We start from the raw sequence: 23,155 nt of genomic DNA, 5'->3' as shown, positions 1-23,155 counted from the left end.
CATAACTGGTAGGCTATTAACCATCAGTCAGGCTCGGCATCTGTTTCAGCTCTGATTGAACAGTCTGTGCAGAAACTCTCCAGTCCCCAAGCTTTGGGAAACCTTGGTTTACACTTAAAACGATTCACCTTACAAATATTCATAGTACAGTCAATGTGAGAGCTGCATATATATTTGGTCGGAGTGCTTTTCATTCAGACACACATGCGGCATCTGCTGTGTGTGTGTGGGTGTGTATGAGGAAGAAGAGAAACCACCACGCGCGTGGAGAAAGAAAGAGAGAGAGAGAGACAGAGAGAGAGAGAGAGAGACGGCGGCAGGTCAGTGTGTTGCAGACTTCAGAGCGGTCAGGTCCGGTAAGTAAATTGCGTTTAAATAGCTGGTTAAACTTGAGCTTTTTGCTTTTTATTTTCAGACCAATCAGGTGGAGTTTTGTTGATACATTTACAGTTGTGTTAGTTACTGTGACATTTCAGCAGATCCGTGTTGTATGTGGATTTTGTTGAACGTCAAAGCGAGCACGTGTTTATTTAGAATACTTCCATGATGTGTACAAACTCGAGTTATTCATTATTTATCTAAACTATGAAGCCGTGTCAGCTGCTGGTATGCACACAAATAACTGGTTTTATTTATTTAAGCTCCAGAAAAGGAAAGTGCAGATTCAGTGAATTTCAAATGGCAGTTCTTATTTCTCAGGTTCATGGACTGTAATATTGTACCTCATGTAATATTCATACAGAGTTATGTGTATGGTGTTGAAGTGTGGAAAATAGTGGTAGCTCAGTTTCACCTGTTGTAGATTTCACAAATATCACAGTATTCAGTGCAGAGAGACGATAGAAACATATTGAAAATATTTAATATATAGTGAAAATATTTGATCCATCTAACGTCAACATAAACTTCTACTGAGTTAAGAGGCAGTGCAGTAACAGTTTCAATGTAAAAAATGTGAAGAGAAAAGATTTGATTCAAGACAATTTGTAAGAAATAGGCTTATAAATACAAACAGTAAAGATGGGAATGAGACATGAGGACGCCAAAAACTGCACTTCAGTAAGTGGCCACTTGAGACTGGATCCAAAAGTGAGTAAATTGTTATAGGGCTTTTTATTAAAAATGTTTAACAGGATTAAATATTACAGCTTGGCACAGTCTTTATAGCTCTTTTTTTATTTTATTTTTTTTACTATTTTTATGTAATCATGTCTTAAAATTATATTAATGCAAAATAAGACTATTGGTTGCTTTGAGCCGTGGATCTTGCGAGCTGTCTGCAACGTGTCATCGTAGCTAATTCAGTCACTGACCTTCACTTGCTGTGTTTGTAATGTTGTTGCCTTTTGGATCTTTTTGATGCAAATATCAGACAAATAGTCTGTCTTGGTGTGCCTTTTTTTTTTTTTTTTTTTTTTTTTATAAACAGACTTTCCAAGAAGTCTTGGCACCAGTTTTTTTTTTTTTTTAAACATCTATTATATTTCTTTGAGAGTAAGCAGTGAATCTTGCTCCATGAGCTCTCTGAGCTTCTTTAGACTGATAAAAAGTTATCTTAGATCAGCTACAAAAGAAAATTGAATCCGATGAGTTGGTCATGGGCACAGGCAAACTTGGGGTTTGCCGACCCCTTACTCCTCCACAGTGCCACGCTTTTGTCAGGAATCAAACATGGCGGCCAAGATGCTGAACTGAACTTGAGGCGGTGAAAAACTGACTGTTGAAAAAGCAATAACTGACATCATGGTGGCAACTCACCTCGATATATACGCAGGGATTTGTGCAAGTTTCACTCTGGCCTGCACTGACATTCAAGGCAAGGCAAGTTTATTTATATAGCACTGTTCAGACACAAGGCAATTCACAGTGCTTTACAGACATAAAAACATTAAAACAGAGCTTTAGGAAAGAATGCAAAATACATCATTAAAAGACGGATGAAGGTGAAAATACTCGATAAAGGAACAACTCTTCCTAAAAAAGGAAGAATGTGTTGCAGTAAGGCAGACAGTATATTTCTAATTGAAAGCCTGCGCGAATATCAAAGTTTTAAGGCCTGATTTAAAGGAGTTGAGTGTGCCGGCAGTCCTCAGGTGTTCAGGGAGTTTGTTCCACAGGTGAGGAGCGTAGTGACTAAACGCTGCTTCACCTTGTTTGATTCTGACTCTGGGAACACTGAGTAAACCTCTTCCTGAGGACCTGAGCGGTCTGGATGTTTTATATTCTACAAGTAGATCTGACATGTACTTAGGGCCAAGACCATTTAATGCTTTATAGACCAGTAGTAAGTAGTTCTTCTTCATATGTTTCCAGACTGTGTAAGGCTCGATCCAAACTTTATTAACAAAATAGAAGCATTTAAATCAACTCCATTGACTAAAGACTGATCTCAACTCACTCTGAAGAAGAAATGGGATTTCAGGTGGAAGTTGTGTTAAGACAGATAACACAATTCATTGTACGAAGTCAGGAGAGAGAGAGACATGCAGGCAAGGAGCCGGTCTGAGAACATCCTAATTGGACGTCACCTGACTGACCACTATCGGCTGTCAGTGCCCCTGATCGTCACAGTCACCTGACAGGGAGGAGAAGGAGTGTTTTTACAAATGTGCATCATGTTGAATTTACGTCATCTTCCTTTTGCAGGCACATGCAGTTTATTTGGAGTTCATGACATATTAGACATGTCTCTTGGTTGCAGGCTATGGACTCACGCAAAGGCTGACTGGATGAGTGACTGATTACATTAATTAATAACCAGACTGCTTACTACAGCTGCTCACAACAAGCAATCATTCCCTGTATGTGTCAGACACATAGACAGTAATTATTAATAGATGAAACCCGAGTGACGTCCCCCATCAGTTACTGCAGGGGGTCCGGAGGCTCATCTGCGGTAGCCGCAATGCTGGAAATGCTGCCTCAGCCTAACTTTCAATCAAACCATAATGACATGCTGAGGCGGGTTTGAGCCTCTCGACAAACTGTGTCACCCATCAATCAGGTCAGACATACACCAAACTGTGTTATATAAAAAAAAAAGTGCATTAGGACAAAAACTAATTAGACCTTTTTTGTTTTTTCTTAATCTGTAAACATGTTCACTTCTGATTTGGTGTGTTTGTGACTTCTTGGTCTCTTGGAGCCAACTTCAAGCAGACCGCCGTCACACTGCAGGATTTTGGCTGTCTGGACAAAACTTTTGTAGATTTGAGAGCTTCACATTTTACATCCCTAGTATCACCAAAAAAATTGATTTGAACTGATGCTGGACCAAAGACCTGTTTGAAATGTTCTCTCTCTCTCTCTCTCTCTCTCTCTCTCTCTGATGTCATTAGAGTCATTAAAGTACCTTGTTTTTATTTCAAATAAGAGCACACTCACTCTTTCTGCCCAGTGAGATAGGTAAGAGAATCAACTAACTGCAGTCAGGTGCGTGTGTGTGTGTGTGTGTGTGTGTGTGTGTGTGTGTGTGTGTGTGTGTGCGCGTGCGTGCCTTGGGGTCCTCTGTAGTTTTGTTGCATCTGCTGCCTTTTGTGTTCACCGTAAAGGCATTTGTTTTTTGTTTTCTGGCACCTCTGGGCAATTTAGTTTTGAGTTGGCAGCTCTGCAGTATTGGTTCATAATTTTTCGTTGCATTATTTAGTTTTGGAAGCTCAATACAATTTGTTTGTTTTTCTCCAATCGATCACTTGCAATCTTTCAGGTTATTGGTCTGGGGTAACTTTTGGTCACCCTGGGTCTGCACCTGCACCCCCCCCAAAAGAAAATTCCACCTATTCTTCTGAAGTAGCTTTGAAGCTATAACATTAATAAAAAACAAAATAAAGAATCAGAAGCGCTTTGGGGTTCCATAAATAAAGCCAATGGAAATATCTAAATCAAAGGAACTACAGTATTTTGGGACCATCTAATACTTCTTTCCCCTAAACTCAACCTCACATGCTATGGAAGTTTGCTCAAAGTTTGACTGCACAGTGTCACTTTGAAGTGGGCGACTGGCATTGATTAACAAACTGGGTTTAGTCTTCCGGGAAAGCCATCTTTTAGCTCGCAGGTTTAGACTCCAGAGCCACAAAAACAAAGGATCAGCCAGGCAGCTCTTTTAATTTAGCCTGCGTTCAGACTTCCCATCCATCACATATAGACACATTCTTTCAGGCGATCTTTCTGTGGATGACTCAGTTCTAGTAAGCAGTGTTGACATGAATGGAGGAGCAGCCGTGCAGCCAAAGCACTTTTGGTGCACCACAGCCCATTAGTACTCGCCATTTACATCAACAGTGAAGCATTAGCGATCGCATCATCAGCTACGGCTAAAGAGCATGAATTAAAGAAATGACTATGTCTATTGAATAAATCAAGTCATATCCAGAAATGATAAAGGAAATTAATTGGAATCTATAAACAGCAAGTGCAATGAATATCTGTCCTCATATTTTGATTTCCTGACCGACAGTCGGAGCAGAACCTTCAACCATTCACGTAACTGTTGATCGCAGTGTAATTGCTTTTGACTTGTGCTTTCAGGCACCCCTTTTTTAATCTCCTTACAGTCTTCCCTTGGGTCCAGGCCCAGACATTGGGCACCAGTTGGACAGAGTGCAGTTGCTCTTTGTGTACACTAACCTCATTCATCCCTGAAAGGGCCATCTCAGCGCTCTGCAGACGCGAGCAGAGAGGCAGAAAAGGCCTGTTCGTAAAGTTAGTGGCTTTACATACAACAATCAGCTGAGGCGGAAGTGCTAAATGTGGAGACGGCAGAATGCCAGAGGCCTTGAGGAGAGTCCAACTGGCCTCTAAATCTGTGTGAAGTGACCTAAAAGAGGATGTGTTGGCCCTACCTCAGGTCCTTAGTGTTCTCTCGTAGGTTTCATGCTCCATACAAAAATACAAATTAGGACTTCCTGTGGGGATCACAGAGATTCCTACAGTTCCTTGTAATTTCAGGCGTCCACAACATTTCTGAAGTTCTGCAAACTGTACTTGTATAGTGCTCGTCATCGCACCACTCAAAAAAATACTACATGTCCCATTCACCCATTCACTCACAAGGTTACACACAGATGGCAGAAGCGTTGTTATTTTGCATTGCTACCTCCTGAGCCAGCAGTTGGTGATTTGCGCTCCTCCTGCTTCTTCCCTTTTCCAGAATCAAACTTTAATTCGCAGTTACATGTGGTCTCTGTGGGAGGCACAGAAAGTACTTACATTTTCTTTAAAAATATTTTATTTTAGTTGTTTTTCTTTTGGTACAAAAAAAAAGAAGAAGAACAGAACAAGTCCTTGCATTTTTTTTTTTAGATTTCTGTTAGCTGTAAAGTGTGACATGCAGTGAGGGATGTTGTGCATCAGGGTCCAGGGTTTCTTGATGATGGGATGTGGTCTTTGAAGGTCCTACAGGTCACTGGAATATTCTTGATGAAAAGTGGCTGAATCCTGATAAAGCCCTCTCGGATCCTTGCAAGTACGTACGAGTCCATTGAAACACCCTTTGCTACGTTTTAGGGCTCTGGCTTTAATGGACTCCACTGTGACCCGAGTAGACGTGTCAGGGCTCCCCAAGGGTGCCTCAAGGTCGCACTTAAAAAACCATGGGAAATGTTGACCTTTTCTGGATGCTCCACCAGTGGATATTATTCTTTACTTGTGCGGGTCACACTTTCTATAAAAGACTGACTGTGTTTGAGAGCATGCTGATTCTCTGGAAGAACCTTTGATGATGGTTCTGGGTCCATTAAGTTCAAGAGAACAATCTGGAGGACCAGTAAGGACTATCAAGTTCCTTGACTTCATGTTCAATAAAAGTTGACTGTGATTTTTTTTACCCTGAAGAACAAAGAAGTCGCCTTTCCACTGCTGGACCCCTGAGTGTGTTTTGTGTGATAGTGTTAAAAAAAACCTCACCATCTGAAAGTCCTGTGTTTGACCAGCAGCTACCATATTCTCCATATCAAAATGACTCTGTTTATTGAGATGTGTGGTGTCGCATTGTAACACTCATATGGCACCCAGCACGAGGGTCTGGATAGAGCACTATAGGTCATGATTTAAAATGTCTTTCATTCCAATAATCATGTTACGATTCAGAATGAATTTGGAACCAGACGCACGACTCAGAGACAGAATATGCAAACAATAATTTATTAAACAGCGAGTGACAATGGTGAATAAATGTACTACATGAAATATGTGACAAGAATGTGTTGCATGAAATCTAATGTGACTATAATGTGCTACATGAAATATAAGGTGACTAGAATGTGTAACATGAAATATAATGTGACTCGAAAGTGATCCCAAAACCCAGAGTCCAAAAACACGCGTGAAGTTGAGCCAGATGTAGACGAACGAGACGACGGGGGGCAGGCTTGGGTAACTAACGAGAGGGAGAAAAAACACGAGAGGTCAAAAACACGACAATCAAAAACGAGCATTCACAGAGTCACTAGAGAACTGGTGTTGACACGGAGAGTACAAACCCATGAGGGAAGAACAATAATCTGGCGCCGGCAGCATGGATTGAGCCGGCTAAAATAGTGTGCTGATTGGATTGCAGACACCTGTGAGCCAACCTGAAACTGATCGCTAATTACTGGGGGAAGGGAGACACAGAGGGAGTAGACAGACAGGGAGAACAAAACAAACACACGTGGCACAGCACACCAAAACCCCCAAACATGACAAATCAGGCGAGGCAGCAGGCTTCTAGACCTCGGTGGTAGCAGCTTTAAAGACCACAGGATACCTGAGTTAATATTCTGTGCTCGCTGCTTGCAGGTGTTTGGGGGTCAAACAGTGAATTGAAATATAACCCTATTATAAACTGCATATCTGTCACTCAGGTAACTACACTATTATGACCTGAAGCTGGCTTACAAAAAGCTCATTTCTTATTTACAGTATGCTGGATACGGTTTCATCCTTCTTTTCACTGTGCAGGTATTATGATTTTACGTGGGATGTTTTATTCATACATGCTAACGTACATTTTGACACAGAGGAGAAACACAAACTGAAGGGAGCTGATGTTCAAGATGACTTAACGCTAAATGTCCTCCTATGACGCTGCTTCCACTCCTTGCAGATAAACACATGATTTAACATTTGAATGTATTTGGTGACTGACTCTGAGTTATAGTCTGCCTGTGGCTGCTATGTGGCGTTAGCTTATCACACTGAGAAAGGCTGAATCATCAAGCCGGCTGCAGCTCCTGCAAGAAAGCTGAAGTTAAACTTCACTTTGACGTTCCTTTATTACTCAACCTAAGGCTATATTTTTCTATTCCAGTGCATATTGCTATGTTAATATTTATAATGTGTTTACCTTAAGGTTACAGTATAAACCCTCAGTGCACACGGCACTGAAACTTCAAATTTTTTTGTTAATTAAAGACAACAAAGCGGTCAAACGCAGACAGATGGAAACATTTGATTGGATGGAATCTCTCTTATTCAAACATATGACTTTTTTTTTTTTTTTTTTTAAATATGTAATAAGATTTCATCCTTATCCAAATTCCTTTTTCTAAGTTTTGAGTTTAAGTTCTTACTTAATCTCTGCATAAACCCTGTGGCTATCTTTTGTTGTTGTCTGAACTGTCTCGACAGAAACAAAATGAGGTTTGGATGAACATTTATATTTCCTGCTGGATGGATTATAAAGTCCTTTGCTTTTATTCTCACACAAGGGTGTAAATAAACAGAAGAAGATGGGTGCTTTATGTGGTTTGCGTTACCTCGAAATAGGACGGTTGTTTTTCAGAATGACTGATGAGGAAACCTCAGATGTAACCCCTGAGAGCTGCAGAGTTCAAGAGCAGCAAGGTTTACACACATTCAGGCTGTTGATGTGTGTGAGGATAATCACGTACACCATGAGAAGAAGGAAACACTCATTTCATTTGATTTTAATCAAAGTCTGATCAGCACATAACCTGAAGGAGGATTCAGCCCTTCAGATCTGATGATAGCTTTGTGATGAGCTTGTCACTGTCAGAAGCTCAGATGGGTTGAGACGGTTGGGATAAGAAATCAGATCGTTTCACAAAATGACTTTTTTTATGCTGATGTTTTAACAATTTGTGATCAGGACTGCAGCTGACAGTATGTGAAGAAATCATTAGTAACTCTTTAAGATATCCAAAAAAAAAGAGAAAAAGGGACAGACACAACCTTCTCGAGCCCAATATGATGATGATTTTTTTTAAAAAGCCTCTTTTGTCCAATCAACAACCCGAAAAACAAAACCAAGGCTCTTAAATGTTCTTTATTAAGTAACAGAGACAAGCTGCACATGCTGAAGTTAAAGATGCTGGAACCCAAAGGATGGATCAAATATTAGAACAGGAAGCTTTCAACCATCTTCGAATCGACTAATAGCTATTTTGGCTCGTAGTTTGCAGCTCCGCATGAAATGAAAACATGGAATACAGTGTTGAAGATTTAGATGCACTGCCTGCTCCGACCTCTGAAGTGTGGACAAAGAGAAGAGAGAAATCCTTCCAGTTTTCTTTGTAACATAACAATGAATAACAGATAACATGAGTTATTCATTGACGCTTTACAAATAAAGATTGATTGATTGAAAGCATAAAGTAAGAATGGATTATCTTCACGTGTGGCTCCATTGGGACTTTTCACCATTGTACTCGTCAGGCAGGTTGATGAACAGTGTAGTCGGATGTACATCACCGTGCTTCATGGATGTGTAGACGATGAATCAGATCTGTTTCGGAGAGCACTCGCAGAAGCTGAGCATGAATCAAAACGTGTCCAGAGAAGCAGCTGATTTACGGCTGCTGGAACTAATACTGATAATTTCCCCCGAGGGATGGACAGTAGAAAACATGGAGTGAAGTTATTTCCTGTAACACTCCTCAGTAAGCTTTTTTCTTTTTTCTTTTTTTTCCCCCTCTCTTATTGATTCACTTGAGTGTAAACAGTGTGGACGCGTGAAGTGAGAGCGTGTCAGGGTTGCCTTTAGAAGGATTCGGTTTCCTTCCTGCGGGCGTGTGGTAAATCAAACATGGCTGCAGGTGAGTGAATCAGTTACCTACTGCACATTTAGAGAGACAGCGGAGACGCAGACCCATAAATCCTCAACGAGGGGGGGAGAGAGAGAGAGAGAACTTGTTGTTTCTGGTGGTTTTGTTGGCAAGAAGTAATAATCACACAACAGACAGGAAGTAAAGCTATCTAAACACTTGATTACTATAAAACTTGTGTGTGTTCCTTCTGTTGACTTGAGCTGACATTATGCACAGTAATAGTTTGTGATGAATCGTTTTAAGGAAGTCTGGACGAGGTCGACATGACGAACTGACTCCAAAGTCTTACGACATTCTTGTGTCGTTACTGGTGCCAGGAAACGAGTGGTGATTGGTGCTTTGTGGGAAAACTAAAACAAACAACGATTATGTGGTTTGCATCAAGTTCACAAGGTAGTAACAAAAATTGAAGCTGTGATGTCCACTTGTACACAAACCTGATATTTCAGTCTGTCTCCCAATGCAACACAGTGTGTTTAAATGATAAGGACATTTTAAACTGGGATGACGATGGATGACAGTGAGGATGAAGGTGAAGGTCATGATGAAGATGTGTGGGTGTTACCTGAGTGTTGCTTTCAGCGGTGTCGGGACCCTCGTTGGTGTCTGATTTACAACAGAGCAGCTGCTGCTTTCAGCCCACCTCAGGGGAATACATAAACACTAATGATCACAGGGAATGTGTGAATTATTGATCCTGCTGTCTGAGGGGAGAATTAAGTCTGAAGTTAAATAAATGGTCAGCTACCAGTTGGTACTTTTTCTTACTACGAGAACCGGTGATTGTTCCTTTAATTCTCTGTTTCTCTCACAGACTGAGCGCTGCCTGACTCAGGGTTTTTTTGTTTCAGTAAATATAAGTAAGGGTTAAAGCACTTTTAAAAGTACAATACCATCAGTTTGATGACACTTCACTACATGAATGACTAAGTGTTTAATTGGATGGGTTTTATTCCTGCACTTTGATTCTTTGGTAAACACTGATGGGTCTAAAACTGCAGTGTAGCTGGTTTGTGGAGAGTCCAACCTCAAAGTGGTTATTCTAACTTTAGTTCCTGACCTGAGCGGATCTTAATGTACCGTCAATCGTGCACCCACTTTAGTTATAATATGCACTGACCACACGGGACGGAGTGAAATAAGGAAGTGATGGTTAAATGATGCATTGAGGTCAGTGAAGCGCGGCTGCAAGAAATCTCACCAAGTTCCCTCCTGTGTCGGAGACGTTCAGGTGAGCAGAGAAAACAATCTTTTATATGAGATCAGATTTCAGACCTTGTGTTTAAGATCAAATACGAGATGACAAAAGTTACAGGATGTATTTTGCTATCGTGTTCGTCTACCTGGTTGAATAAGGGTTAAAGTCATGGGTTAGTCTGACTCTTAAAGAATGCACAGTTTATCCAGCTGTGCCTTAATCTCACTGACTGTGGTTTGTTTAGGACGCCCAGAGAGGAACAGAATCCTACACAGAAGCACGCCGTGTGAGGGGAATGGCGACGATGCTTTTTGGTTTCGGTGTGCGGTGTAAAAGTGGCTCGAAATGGTTTTTTACAGTGTGTTATTATGGAGCCATTCTAAAGACGCTCAGAAGCCAAAACAAAGAAATGTAGAGCAGTTTATACTGAGAGGCCTCACATTCGGCCCGGTCGTGTTTCACCGGAGCGAGAGGTCACAAAAAAGGGACGCGACGCTGCACTTAAAGGCTGTTCATAAATCCAGCTCAGTCTCACTGACTGCTTTCATACAAACAACATCAATCAAGACGACTTAGAAGAAGTGAAGTGTGGCTTTCATGTCTGAAACAGGACGGACTGAGTTTGCCTTGATTACAAATCTGCTGCAGATATCTTAACGTGTGTTTTTCTCAGGTTTTGGTTCATTAAAGTTTGAAGGCGTGTCGGTGTATTATAATGCAGTCAAATATTGAGTGCAATGTTTCACTTTATAAAACGTACTGCGAGGAAGATAAAGTGACAGTCAAAATTCAAAGTGGTTAAGAATGGACGCTTGTAGAGAATAACTTTAATGATAAAATATTAAAATGTGCATGAACGCACCGTGAGACGGTGAGTTCAAGGTCCGAGCTTTTTCTTCCAAACATTGTGATGCAGAGGAAGTGCTCCTTTTCGTGTGAAACACTGACATCGTCCCGCTGAGAGCCTGGTGCTTTTCTTTTCTCCAGTCCGGCTGAATTTCTTCCTCTCTTGCATTTAAATTCAGGGACTCTAACTTTCAAGTCTTTGTCTTTTGACCTGGTTTTTCAGCTCCTCCCTTTAAGTTTGCCAGTGACACAAAACATGCAATGTCCTTCATTTGGCTATTCTCAGTTTTTATGTCAACTTGTGGGCCTTTGTTTTTCTAGAAATGATGTTCCTCTGACGGTGTATTTCACTGATTGACCTGTGAATTCATAGCAACGTCAGTAAACAGGAAATCACAGTTAGGGTGTGATCTCTGTGTAAAACATCGACAGGTCCGTCATTCTGAAAGCATCTCTGAATGCATCTCAACTCCTTTGTTCACGTCGCAGCGTCATGTAAGAGTCATTGTGTGGAGAGTCAGGTCGAGTCTGAAGATGCAGGATGGAGGAGTGTTTACTCGTCCTGCTGATGGGAGCAGAGATGCATCAGAGGTGAATGTTTGTTTTAATAATTCAGTCTGTAGTTTGCTGCAGCTGTATTGCAGCAGGGCAGACATTAGATCTGTGTTTCTGGAGCATTAACGTCCACGTTGCTCAGTCTGAAGCTGTTCAGAATAAATTAAAACAATGAGCGTAACTTTATTCACTTCTGTTCAGCATTTTCTGCACATGCAGACTGAGACTTTTACTCTGAACGTCGTGCTTCACTGTACCCTACATGGCCTCTCTATATATCATTATCAGACTGTCATAGTAGTTTACGAGCACTCTGCTGCTTTCATGCACTGGCAGAGTTTCTTCTCTTTAAATCAAACCGCTCTGTAAGGAATGAGGAGTTCTTATCTTTTGTGATTTTTTGTTGGTATGTCTGTCCTTTTTTATTTATTTATTATCTTTTTTTCTTCTTATTTATTTTTTTATTGTATGTGTTTGATTCGTGGGTTATTTGTCTGCCTTGGTCTTCTTGATGGTTGTGGGTAAAGGGAGGGGTGTGGAGAGGGGTGGGTGGGTGGAGGAGCAGGCAACAGAATGACTCATTTCTTACAAAGCTTCCCTTATGGTGGTGAAGTTTTTTGTTTTTAGCAAATAGGGATTTATGTATTCTGATTGTCCTTTTTTTTCCTTCATTTTTGTGACTAACTACCTTGTTGTGGGTATGCTCCCACACAAAAAAAAAACATTTGTGATTTAGAAAATGTGATCTTGAAAAGATCACGTGCGCCTGATGTACAGATGCCATAGTCCTCATTGCAGCGGCTGGGGGTTCAAATCCCACCTCGGCCCTTCGCCGCATGGCCTCCCATACTCTCTCCTTCTATCACTTCCTGTGAAAAATAAAAATGTAATTATGATGATAATGTCCAGGCTTCAACACACTCATCAGTGTGTCCAATCACTGAGATCATGAATCTTGCGTCACTGGTTTTTGAAATTGTTGAATGCGTGCAACTCAACAAATTTCAAACACTGAGGTAGGTGACGGCCTTTTGTTTAACGAAATGGAAAGACAGGATGCATTTGTGGTTTCAACAGGAAGCTTGTCTTCTTCACAAACAGTCTGAGTGACTTCTGAAGCCGTTTTAAGAATCCTGCCAGTTTTTAGTGACCTTCATTTCCTCAATATAACTGTTGGTTATGAGCTGAATGTATTTATCTTCTCCTCAAGCTGAAGTGCAAATGTATTTATAATGCACTGACTTTCATATAAAGAATTATTGGTATTGCACTAATTCACTTGATGTGTCTTTGTGTATTTGTTAGGATCCCTATGAGAGTTTAGCTATTCTTCCTGCGCGTCACATGACAGATACAGATGTCTCATCTTGACATGCAGACGTTGTTATGTACAAAGACTCATCATTAATCTGCCACGAGCACAGCACGAAGCAACGCTCAGCAAAGTTACAGTGGTGAGAAAAACCCTCCTTTAAGAGGCAGAAAGCTGGAGCAGAGTCATGATGAGACTGTTCAGGTTTAAAAGAAGAGAGATGCAGAAGGAAATACATTTGTAGTAACAATGCAATTCATAAAATTGTGTATATTACTAGCAGTAACTACTAAATAGGATGTGGAGTGCTGCATCGGGTGAGCCACTAATTTAGAAGATGCTGCATTGAATTACGTGTTGGAAACAAAACACCTGAAAAATGTTCTTCTCTTTTCCACAGCAGCCGAAATAAACTGGACTTAATCAGAGAAGAAGAATAAGATGACCACTTCAAGCCATCACTGAGACCTCCAGCAAGCATGAAGAAGTGTGTGTGCGTGTGTGTGTGTGTGTGGGCGGACGTGTCTGTGGTTAAACCTTGTTTGTGAACATGTCTAAAAATATGAGTGTGTGTTAGAGGGGGCGTCTTGTGAGCGGGGTGTGATGGTGTTCATCATGTCCGAAGACGAAGTGATAAACTGTACCATCAGTCATGAGATCCACCAGTACCTCTTCTCCTGTGTGTACATCATCGTGCTGTTGGTGAGCATGATCAACTTTCAAACCTGAACGAGACAATCCTCCATGTTGTCAAACCTTCTGACGACGCTCTCAGAGAGCCGCTCACTTCGCTGAAACCGTCCTCACCAGGTGTTAAGAGCTTATTGTGACTTAGAAACCTTCTCAGAGGAATCTGAGTGGGGAGGCTTGGACGTGACCACATGTAGAGAAACTGGATTGTAAGGTCTGCATAAATAACGTTTGAGGTTTACCTCACAAGATTAAATAATATTATTCATGTTGTGTTTGCAGAACAAGTCTGTTAGAAGTCGTCCTCACAGGTGAACACCTGAGCAGCTCTCTTAAAGGCAAAGACGCTTTGTGTACAACTATCCAGTCCTAACTTTACATACAGTAGAACTCTTTAAACATAGGAGGTTTTTTTAATGGCGCCTGTAAACTGCACAGCTAAGAGTCGAAGGTTTGGTTGTGAATCTAGTTCAGTGTGACAGGAAACATTTTCTCATCATGCTCAATTCAATCTCAAAGCGTTTTTTAAAATCTGTCGGATGTCACAGAATCCAGATAATGAATGATCCTCCCTCTCTCTCTTTAAGATCGGCGTCCCCTCCAACCTGTACTCTCTGTACCACGCTGCTGTGCAGCTGAAGCAGAAGAACGAGCTGGGAGTTTATTTAATGAACCTCACTGTGTCCGATCTGTTGTACCTGGCGTCATTACCGCTGTGGCTGCAGTACTTCTTCCAGGTAAAAGAAAAAACACTCTTAATGAATCTTTCATTTCTTTTAAATGTGCTGATAATGTTTCTGTTGACTGTGTGTCTTTAGAGAGGAATATGTCACTATTACTGCTTCACTACTGAAGGAATGTGAGATTAATTATTGATGTATTTACTTCTGCATTATTTCTTCTGATAACCATCTGCTGTTACACCACAATTTCTTTCCTTTCCACCCACTCACACCACCAAAACACACACCTTTCCAAAGCATCACAGAAAGATTGTAATATAGCACCTTAATTATACACTCAAGTTTTTCGCTGTTGATTGTGTTTCTGTGAACATTTCCTTGAATTAGTGTCGAGACACACATAGTGCTAATGTTTGGATGTAAACCCTTGTAATGTGACCGCAGTGTATCCCTCACGTGTTGCTAATGCCTTTCCTATAATGAACCTGATGTGGTTTCAGGATGATAACTGGTCTCACAGGGAGTGGTTGTGTCAGCTGTGTGGCTTCCTGCTCTACGAGAACATTTACATTAGCATCGGTTTTCTCTGCTGCATCAGTCTGGATCGCTACCTGGCTGTTGTCCATCCTTTAAGGTTAGCTGGATGACGGGCGAGATCACCAATTTTATCTTGATTCAAAAAACAGACATCCTTAAAAAAAATCTGTTCTTCTTTCTTTCTTTCTTTCTTTCTTTCTGTCTTCCTTTCCTTCCTTTCCTTCCTTCCTTCCTTCCTCCTCCAGGTTCACGTCTCTGCGCTCCATGCGAGCGGCGTGGGTCGTCAGCGCTGTCATCTGGCTGAAAGAGATCGCCGTGGGCGTCGTTTTCTTCAGACATAAAGAACTGAGCCAAAACCCCGAGAACCAATCGGTGTGCTTCGAGCATTACCCCATGAAGCCGTGGGAGTATCCCATCAACTATTACCGCTTCACCATCGGCTTCATGTTCCCGCTGGCCATCCTATCGGTGGGTGAAGCGTACTGAGAGTTAAAGGGATACTTAACCCTTTTACATGAAGCTGTGTATCATTAGAAACATGGTAGTAGTGTTGAATGGCCGTGAATCCAACCCTCAAAATGACGCTTTTTGCATCACATGAAGAAAACTTTCAAGAAAAGAAAAACACATTTTTCTCGTCTCAGGGCAAAATGAGGGCTGGATTCACGACCATTCAACACTACTACCATGTTTCTAATGATACAAAGCTTCATGCAAATGGGTGAAGTATCCCTTTAAAAGCAGTACGTCGCAAAAGTCGTGCTCACACATGCACAAAATCAAATGAAAATATCCAGAACTTTTTGGAGTTCAGCTGCATGTACATACACACCATACTGGACAAGGAGCAAACACTCATTATAGAGTCAGACTCTGTTGCTCGTCTGCGGCCGTCCCGACTGACAGGAAGACTCTCATGTATTTAAAAAGCCAGCTCTGGAAGATATCCAACGACGACCTTCCTTCCTTGATGCCTTTTGCGCTTTTAGAATATTAAACTGAGCATACAAAGATTTATTACTTAAGAGAACAAGAAAAACAAATCAGAGATCCTAATGCATATTTCTTGCTGCTCAGGTCAGCTACCTGTGTGTCCTGCGAGCTGTGGGTCGGAGCGCTGGGACTCAGCCAGATCAGAAGACGAGGGTCAGACAGTTGGTGAGCAGCACCATCCTCATCTTCCTCGTCTGCTTCTCCCCCTACCACGTCTTTTTGTTGGTGCGCACCCTGCTGGAGCGAGACTGCAACTTTATCGCAGGTAGCGATTGTTTTTTCCATCACATAATCCAGTGAATTTAAATATTTGTAACCATGTAGCCCCTTTTTTTTTTTATCTTCCAGGAATATTTAACTACTACCACCTGTCGTTGTTGCTCACCACCCTGAACTGCGTGGCCGACCCCGCTCTTTACTGCTTCGTAAGCGAGAGCGCACGCCACGGCCTGTACCGGGCAATTTTCAGGCCAATCGCCAGGGTGCTATGTTGCTGCTTTCGTCGCGGCAACGCCAGCCCCAGCAACCCCGCCACAGACTCCCACGAGGTCGCCACCGACGAAGACAACGGACATCCAACGGTGACGCTGCTCCAACACACCACCACGCTGAACAACTCAAAAACAGAACCTTCAGGGAAAAACACCGCTTCAATCGCACAGACTGAGGAGAAAACTGTAAAACCTTTAATTATAGAGAATAACGCAGACTTTGAAAAATGTGTGGACACTGACGGGAAGCCCAGCTGTTTGATCGCAATGCAGGAGCAGAGTGAAAACAAAGCGGGGGCTGAAGAAAACAACAAGATCAACGGCTTGAACTGAAAGTGGAGAAAACAACCACAACATACCTGCAGGGTTGTTAACGTCATCAGGCGGAAAATATTTTCTTGAAACTTGGAAGTTCACCTCTTTCAGAGTGATATCAGCATGTGTCTCTCCAGTTTAAATACTTAACATGAGACTGGAAATCTAAAATAGCCAATGTGAATATAAGATTCACTCAGAGGCTCACGCACCTTTTCATACGTGTGTTTTCTCTATTGAACCCCTCCCTCTCCGACCGTTCGCTCTGCCACCACAGGGGGGAAGAGAGACGGCGCCGCCGATTTCAGGGACGCTGTGTCCACTGTAAAGATATAAGGTTCAAGGTTCAAGGTTTACTTTATTGTCAATTCCAAAATATGTCAGAAATACAGTGAAATCAAAATTATGTTTCCCCCCCCTCCCCACGGTGCATTGTAGATAAAATAAGGTACGGTAAAGATATGAAATAAAATAAGGTAAAATATGAAATACATTTTTTGGTGCAGAGAGCTGCGCATCGCAAATGAGTGTTTCCTTTGAGAGTTGGCACAAAAGAGACGAACAGATCAATAGATCCCTGAATCTGGTTTTCTGCTCTCCGTCTCACAGACAGTTGGTGGTAAAAGAGGAAGTGGGGTGCGGGGGCAGGAGGGGAGGTGGGAGCTGAGGGGTTAAAGTGGAGTTTGAGATTGCAGAAATGGTCCTGATGTTTCAACAAACAACAAAAATATAGCTTTAAAAACCTCGATTAAAATCACAATCAAACTGCATTTGGTCCCACTTTGTCGTCAGACAACCTTTATGTATGATCTTTCTGAAATCTGGCCTCATCAATAGTTTATTGCTCATTTACATATTTTTTTTATTGATTGCCCTCTCCAAAGCCAACGCACTCAGAGACACTGCTTGTCAAACCTTATGCCACAGCAAAGGATTGTGCAGGATTTTGCAGCGACAGAAAACCTCCCTTGAGAGGCCCCATCTGACAGCACGGCCTCTCCGAGCCCTGGGAGGCGTCGCTTGCATCTACAAACCAAAGCTGATGGAAAAAGAAGAGGAATGATTTGTGTGGGAGTGAAAACAGAACAAGGACCCTGGCAGGCTATGATGCTCATCAACTCTGGTTGGAGGGGCCCCTTACGACTCGAGAATCACCCCAACAACAAACACAGCGACCTCCCCTCAGAAAACAGGAGTTGCTGGTCTACCCCTGCCTTCATCGATTATTTCCCCTTCAGAGTGATCGCAGATTGATGACAGGAATGTGAGAGTCTTTAGAAGGCAGTTTATTGTGTTCAAACTTTGCATCCACCTGTGCAGGTCAGTACATTTCCTATATAGGAGAATATATAAAGGGTAACAATCACTAAAGTTTACATAATGCATGTATGTAAACCACGTTGTTACGGTCATAACGTTGTATTTTAAGAATCTGTAGACACAGTAATCAACGAACATGAAATGTTAAGTTTCAACTTGTATCTGGAAACATGTTTGGACGAATATTTGAACTGAATGTACGAAGGTCTCGTTTCATGATCAGGTACGAAATGTAACTTCAAAATGAACTGACAGGGTTAGATATTTAACTCAGCGAGGATATAATATAAATGTCAGCTAGAGCATCTTGTCATAATGTTAAACAGACTATATGTTAATGTAATATATTCAGTGGCAAACGTGATAAAGAATATTTTTTATAAAACGTCGACATTTCTACAAAAAAAAGTTTGTCATTTTGTAATTATTTTATTTGTAGTTTTATTTCTTCTTTTACACACAATTCAAACAATACAAGGGAAGAGAGGAACTCAGACAAACAAACAAAGACACGGCTCATACGTGTCATTTTTTAACGGACACGCAGCAAAGTGTGTGTGTGTGTGTGTGTGTCTCTGTCGTTGAAATCGATGCAGCTGTCGCTCACTTCGTCCTTCGTTCATGACACCAGGCCACAGACGTGTGTGGCGTTCATGGCGTTGTGAAGTCATCTCAGTCATGTGGTGATGATGTGTTTATGTATTTAATGTATTTAATGTTGTTTCTGTTGTCAGAATCCACCGAGCTGCAAAACAAATTTTCCATTCAGGCACAATAAAGTTGAAGTTAAAATGCGGGTTTTAGAGCTTGTTAACATGCTAAAATATGTTTGGCAAGATTCGTCCAAAGTCAATCAGTTCTCACTTAGACCTTAAAGAAAATGTGCAAATTAAAAAATACTTGATTTAGCAAAATCCTCAGAGCCCCAGCAGGTCCCCCCCCCCCCCCTCCCCACACACACACACACACACACACACACACACACACACAGACACACACACACACCACCATTGTGCATTGTCTTCACATTATAACATTTTAGAGCATCTTCATTTGATAAAAATTAAAACATGTACAACAATGACATTTCACTCTTACTGTTACAGTTCTACGCTGGAGTGCAGAGGTGCTGCTTGTCAGCAGGCACGAGTGGGGCGCCAAAGCAGCCTAAAATGTGCACATTCTGCAATGACAGTTCAACGAGCCCACCCTCTGGTTTTTGCCGAGGTTCCCGACAGGCTCTTGGATCCCCAGTGAGTGCAGCTCTTTACCTCAGCTCGGAGTTAAATGATGTTGTGTTTGGCTGGATATGAGTTATCAGTGTTTATTAGTGTTCGGAGATTAATAATGAAAAGTTCTCAGGTGAATTGGGAGATGAAAATTAAAATCAGTGTGTGTGAAAACAAATGTGTTCTTTGCGTGTCCTCGTGTTTGTTTTCGTAACAGAATCTTTTCCTGTGGAGGCTGAGTGCGCGTCTGAGTGTTTGCATGTGTGAAGAGAAGCTCTTGGAAACAGAGCGTGTGTAGTGGTGTAATCTCCGTGAAGTGGTAGCTGTGCGTGTTGGCTTCTGTTTGCGTCCAGCAGGAAGTCATTTTAAACTCTGGAGTCAAAAGCCGAAGTTGAAAAGGAGATGAAGGGAGATGAGGACAGAGTGACGCAGCAAAAGAAGAGAGGGACAATGTGTCACAACTTGCCTCTGTTCTTGGCCTTTTTTTTCTTTAACTATTTATTAGATGATCTTATTGTTCTAAGGACGACATTTCTCTTTTGAATAAATGTGACAGGGTTACAAAAAGTTTGAACTGACTACAGAGAATGTGAATGAAGGCGAAAGGATGAGGTTTCCGTCCAGATATGATTTCAGATGCTTATTGTCAGGATTATTTTAAATGTCGCAAGAAAAAAAAAGTGTCAGTGAAAGAATATAACAATATGGGAGGAATTTAACATTTGATGCTGTAAACTTGAAGGACATTTAACTATTGGAACAGTATATGTATTGCAAGCATTCAGCGTCCGTTATGTTTGATTATTTGGGTTGAGTTTTTTTTGTTCCAGATCATTCCTTCTTCTTCCTCAGTGCTCTGCGTCTCAGTGAGGTTTAGCTGCTTATTCTTGCTCTTGGTATTTTCTTAGCTGTGTTTTTTTTTTTGTGCTCAGGTATCAGCTGATGTGCCTCGCTGTTCACCAGTCTCAGTGTCTGCGTTTCCTGTGCCCTGCCTCCACTGCCTGCTCTTTGTGTTTATTAAAACTACCTGTGCCAGTCTCTGCGGAGGGCTTCGATTTAAACCAAACCTAACAACATCATCTTTAAACAACCTTTTTCCCCTCTATGTAGAAATGTGGACACAAGTTGTTCCAAGCTGTTGCTCCACATGATCCTACTTCATTGTCTTCCTTAAGCAGCTCTTTCAGATAAAAGAGGGAAACATAAAGAGGAGTGGAAGACGGCAGCTGCAGCAGGTTCTTTAAAGGTTTTGGATGATGAGATGTTGGTTTTCTCTTTGTGGTCCAACTGTGTTTATTTACTGACATCCACATTATATTTAAATATAATGTTCTGTCACTGACTCAACACACTAAAGATACTGTTGGATATCCACACAAGGACAGAAAGGATGCTGTGACAAAGGTGATAAAACAGAACACTCTGTTGCAGGAGGGGAGTGAGCAATGAACAGGATTATCTGAACCATTTAAATGACCATTAGTGATGGAAGCAGCACTGTGCACAGAGCGTGTATGCGTTTTGATGATGCATTCATGGATGCTTGGTCTTTGCAGGTTTCCCATATCAGTGTTTGCAGGTCTATTCACATCAAGCTTTAAACAGACCCTGAAGTTTTCCCTCCAGCTTCTCTCATTCAGTCATGCACCAACCAGAGTCTGATTTGCCTTCAGCCTGGAAACACAATATGATTTACTGTTTCGAAGAAAGTTGCTTTAAAACTGTGTCTGGGAAACAAACCTCAGCTGTTTCTGTCTCCTGCCTCTCCCTCTCTGTGGCTCAGTCTCTGCTTCGGGTAAATTACAAATGTCAGAAATGTAAAGCTTAGGCTTACAGAGAAACACATTTCTTTCTTGCAGCACCCTCTTTAAATCAGAATACACTTAGAATCAGTCCTGGACCGTATGATCAGAGATGGTAATGCTCTGACTGTCTGACTTGATTTGTGTAAGGCTGCAACAATCACACTCAATGTTCCCACATCTCCGAGCATGTAATGCATTTCAAGGGTTTGTATGACGATATGTATTCTTTGCCTTGTAACCTCAGAGTCTATCTGAAAATGATTATCCTTGTTTATATGGTCATTTCATCAACCATACAGCTGAGATGTTTTCAAAGTAGCCCGGAAAAATCAAATGTGATGCTAAACGAGTATAAAACTGCAGAGTCTTCCACAGCTGTACAACTTATTTTACCAACACAGAATATGATCATGACTGTAATATTTCAAGCACAGACGTTTCTTTTTCCTGCTCATGAAAAAATAAATAAAAAAAATCATCCAACAGATGATGTTTTTCTAATGGTGTTGAATTAAAAGTTGTTAATAGAAGCTGAGGAGTTCGATTACAAACTGAGATCAAGTTTTAGTAGAAAGAGCATTTTGTGGACAAAAATCAATGAAACTCCATTAAGTTCAATTTGAGCATTTTTACATGTGTTTGCAGCGACTAACTCTGCACAGACGAGCTGAGCAGAACTTCCTCTCAGTCTGAAAAGAAAGGGAGCGTTCTCTCTGTACATTTATTACTTCCGTTTTTCCTATGAATGTATGGTCTCAGGTCTTCTTCAATACAGCATGATGTTTATTTAGTAAACTATAGACTCGGAGTCAAATCCATAAAAAGCAGTCAAGCACTTTTTGAGTATTTTGCAGCGACCCCATAAACGTGTGGTTCAACTTTTATTCGTGATTCAAGACACTAAGAAAAGCCTGCTGTTCATTATTTCAGAAAGTTCAGATTGTTTAACAAAAGATAATAAAAAACATGAAACAACATGTGAACACAATGTTCCCCTCTGATTGTCGAGGAAATGATCAAGAGTTGACTCCACACAATAAGACTCCTTAGACTCAGACGGCTCACGTTGATGAAAGCTTATACATCAGATGAATACTGCAGGAGACATGATTCAACATCACACTTGTGGTTCAGTGTCATGCTCAAACAGAACTGCCAGACACTTCCAAAGACTCTGCATATATTGAAAAGACTTTACCATTATCAGGGTCATGCCACATTGACCCACCTAGACTAATCTATGACGTCAAGGACCCTGGAGCGAACAACAACTCTCCCAGACATCCTTACAGATATCAGGAAGAGCCGACGACTCTCTCCGCTGTCCTTGGTGTCCAGATAAAGCTGAGCTCTGACCGATATCAGCAACAGTGAATTAACATTACACATTAACTGAGGAATTACAGGAATTCCATGACATTGATGACACTGTGTCAAGAGGACACTGGACAAACTGCTGGATATGATGGACAATGCCAGCCACCCTCTGCACACCGTCATCAGTAACCAGAGGAGCCGGTTCAGTGAGAGACTGCTCCTTCCCAAGTGCAGAACCAACAGACTTAAGAACTCCTTTGTGCATCATGCCATCACGCTCTACAACTCCTCACTTGGGGGGAGGAGGACTAGAGCACACGGGACAGAGGGGTAGGAGTTGGAGCGTCTTTCCTTCTACCCTCATTGTGCAATAACACATGGACACTTTCACTTGTATGTGCAATAATCTCAACCAAGTGCAATAATCGCAATAATAACGAAAAGATACATTGCCTTTTTTTTTTTTTTGTATATATTTTTCTGCTTCTTCCATGCATTTTTTTTTGTATATTTTTTTCTGCTTCTTCCATGCATTTTTGTATATTCTTTTCCAACGGAAGAGTGTTCTATTATTTATGCTATATTATTCTTTACATTGATACTTTTTGTTACCTGCTACATTTTTATTTTTATTGTATATGCTGCTGGAACCTAAATTTCCTTGAGGGAGTCATCCCAAAAGGATCAATAAAGTTCAGTCTAAGTCCCACCTGTCGATGTGGATGTAAAAGATGTGAGGAGTGATGAGGTCGGAACCGGACAGTCACTGAACTCTTTTATTATTTATTATCCTTCATGTTTGTGCATACAAGCA

The 23,155-nt window shown here is 41.3% G+C and overlaps 1 protein-coding gene across 2 annotated transcripts; it reads left to right on the top strand.

Annotated features, from left to right (window-relative positions):
* The first annotated feature begins 284 nt into the window (after nucleotides 1-284).
* On the top strand, nucleotides 285-18,500 carry gpr68 (G protein-coupled receptor 68). Of its 2 annotated transcripts, none has more exons than XM_079369984.1 (7): nucleotides 285-356; nucleotides 13,362-13,663; nucleotides 14,239-14,388; nucleotides 14,835-14,968; nucleotides 15,117-15,339; nucleotides 15,949-16,129; nucleotides 16,213-18,500. In XM_079369984.1, exons 2-7 carry the CDS (start codon nucleotides 13,565-13,567, stop codon nucleotides 16,686-16,688), a joined length of 1,263 nt encoding a protein of 420 aa, XP_079226110.1. In that variant the 5' UTR covers nucleotides 285-356; nucleotides 13,362-13,564; the 3' UTR covers nucleotides 16,689-18,500. The 2 variants fall into 2 exon arrangements, with proteins under 2 accessions (XP_079226110.1, XP_079226111.1); XM_079369985.1 differs by lacking the exon at nucleotides 285-356 and adding an exon at nucleotides 11,603-11,685.
* Nucleotides 18,501-23,155: the final 4,655 nt, after the last annotated feature.

Source organism: Symphodus melops, assembly GCF_947650265.1.
Source record: "Symphodus melops genome assembly, chromosome: 19".
In the NCBI taxonomy this organism is placed as follows: domain Eukaryota; kingdom Metazoa; phylum Chordata; class Actinopteri; order Labriformes; family Labridae; genus Symphodus; species Symphodus melops.
The sequence above is the reverse complement of the archived record's forward strand: the minus strand, read 5'-3'. Positions and strand labels throughout refer to the sequence as shown.

What these genes read in the sequence shown, in the direction of transcription:
- gpr68 (XM_079369984.1), top strand. Translation starts at nt 13,565, where the DNA reads ATGGTGTTCATCATGTCCGAAGACGAAGTGATAAACTGTACCATCAGT. An exon ending in GGCTGCAGTACTTCTTCCAG is followed by an intron (nt 14,389 to 14,834) that starts GTAAAAGAAAAA and finishes ATGTGGTTTCAG; the next exon opens with GATGATAACTGGTCTCACAG. An exon ending in AGACTGCAACTTTATCGCAG is followed by an intron (nt 16,130 to 16,212) that starts GTAGCGATTGTT and finishes TTTATCTTCCAG; the next exon opens with GAATATTTAACTACTACCAC.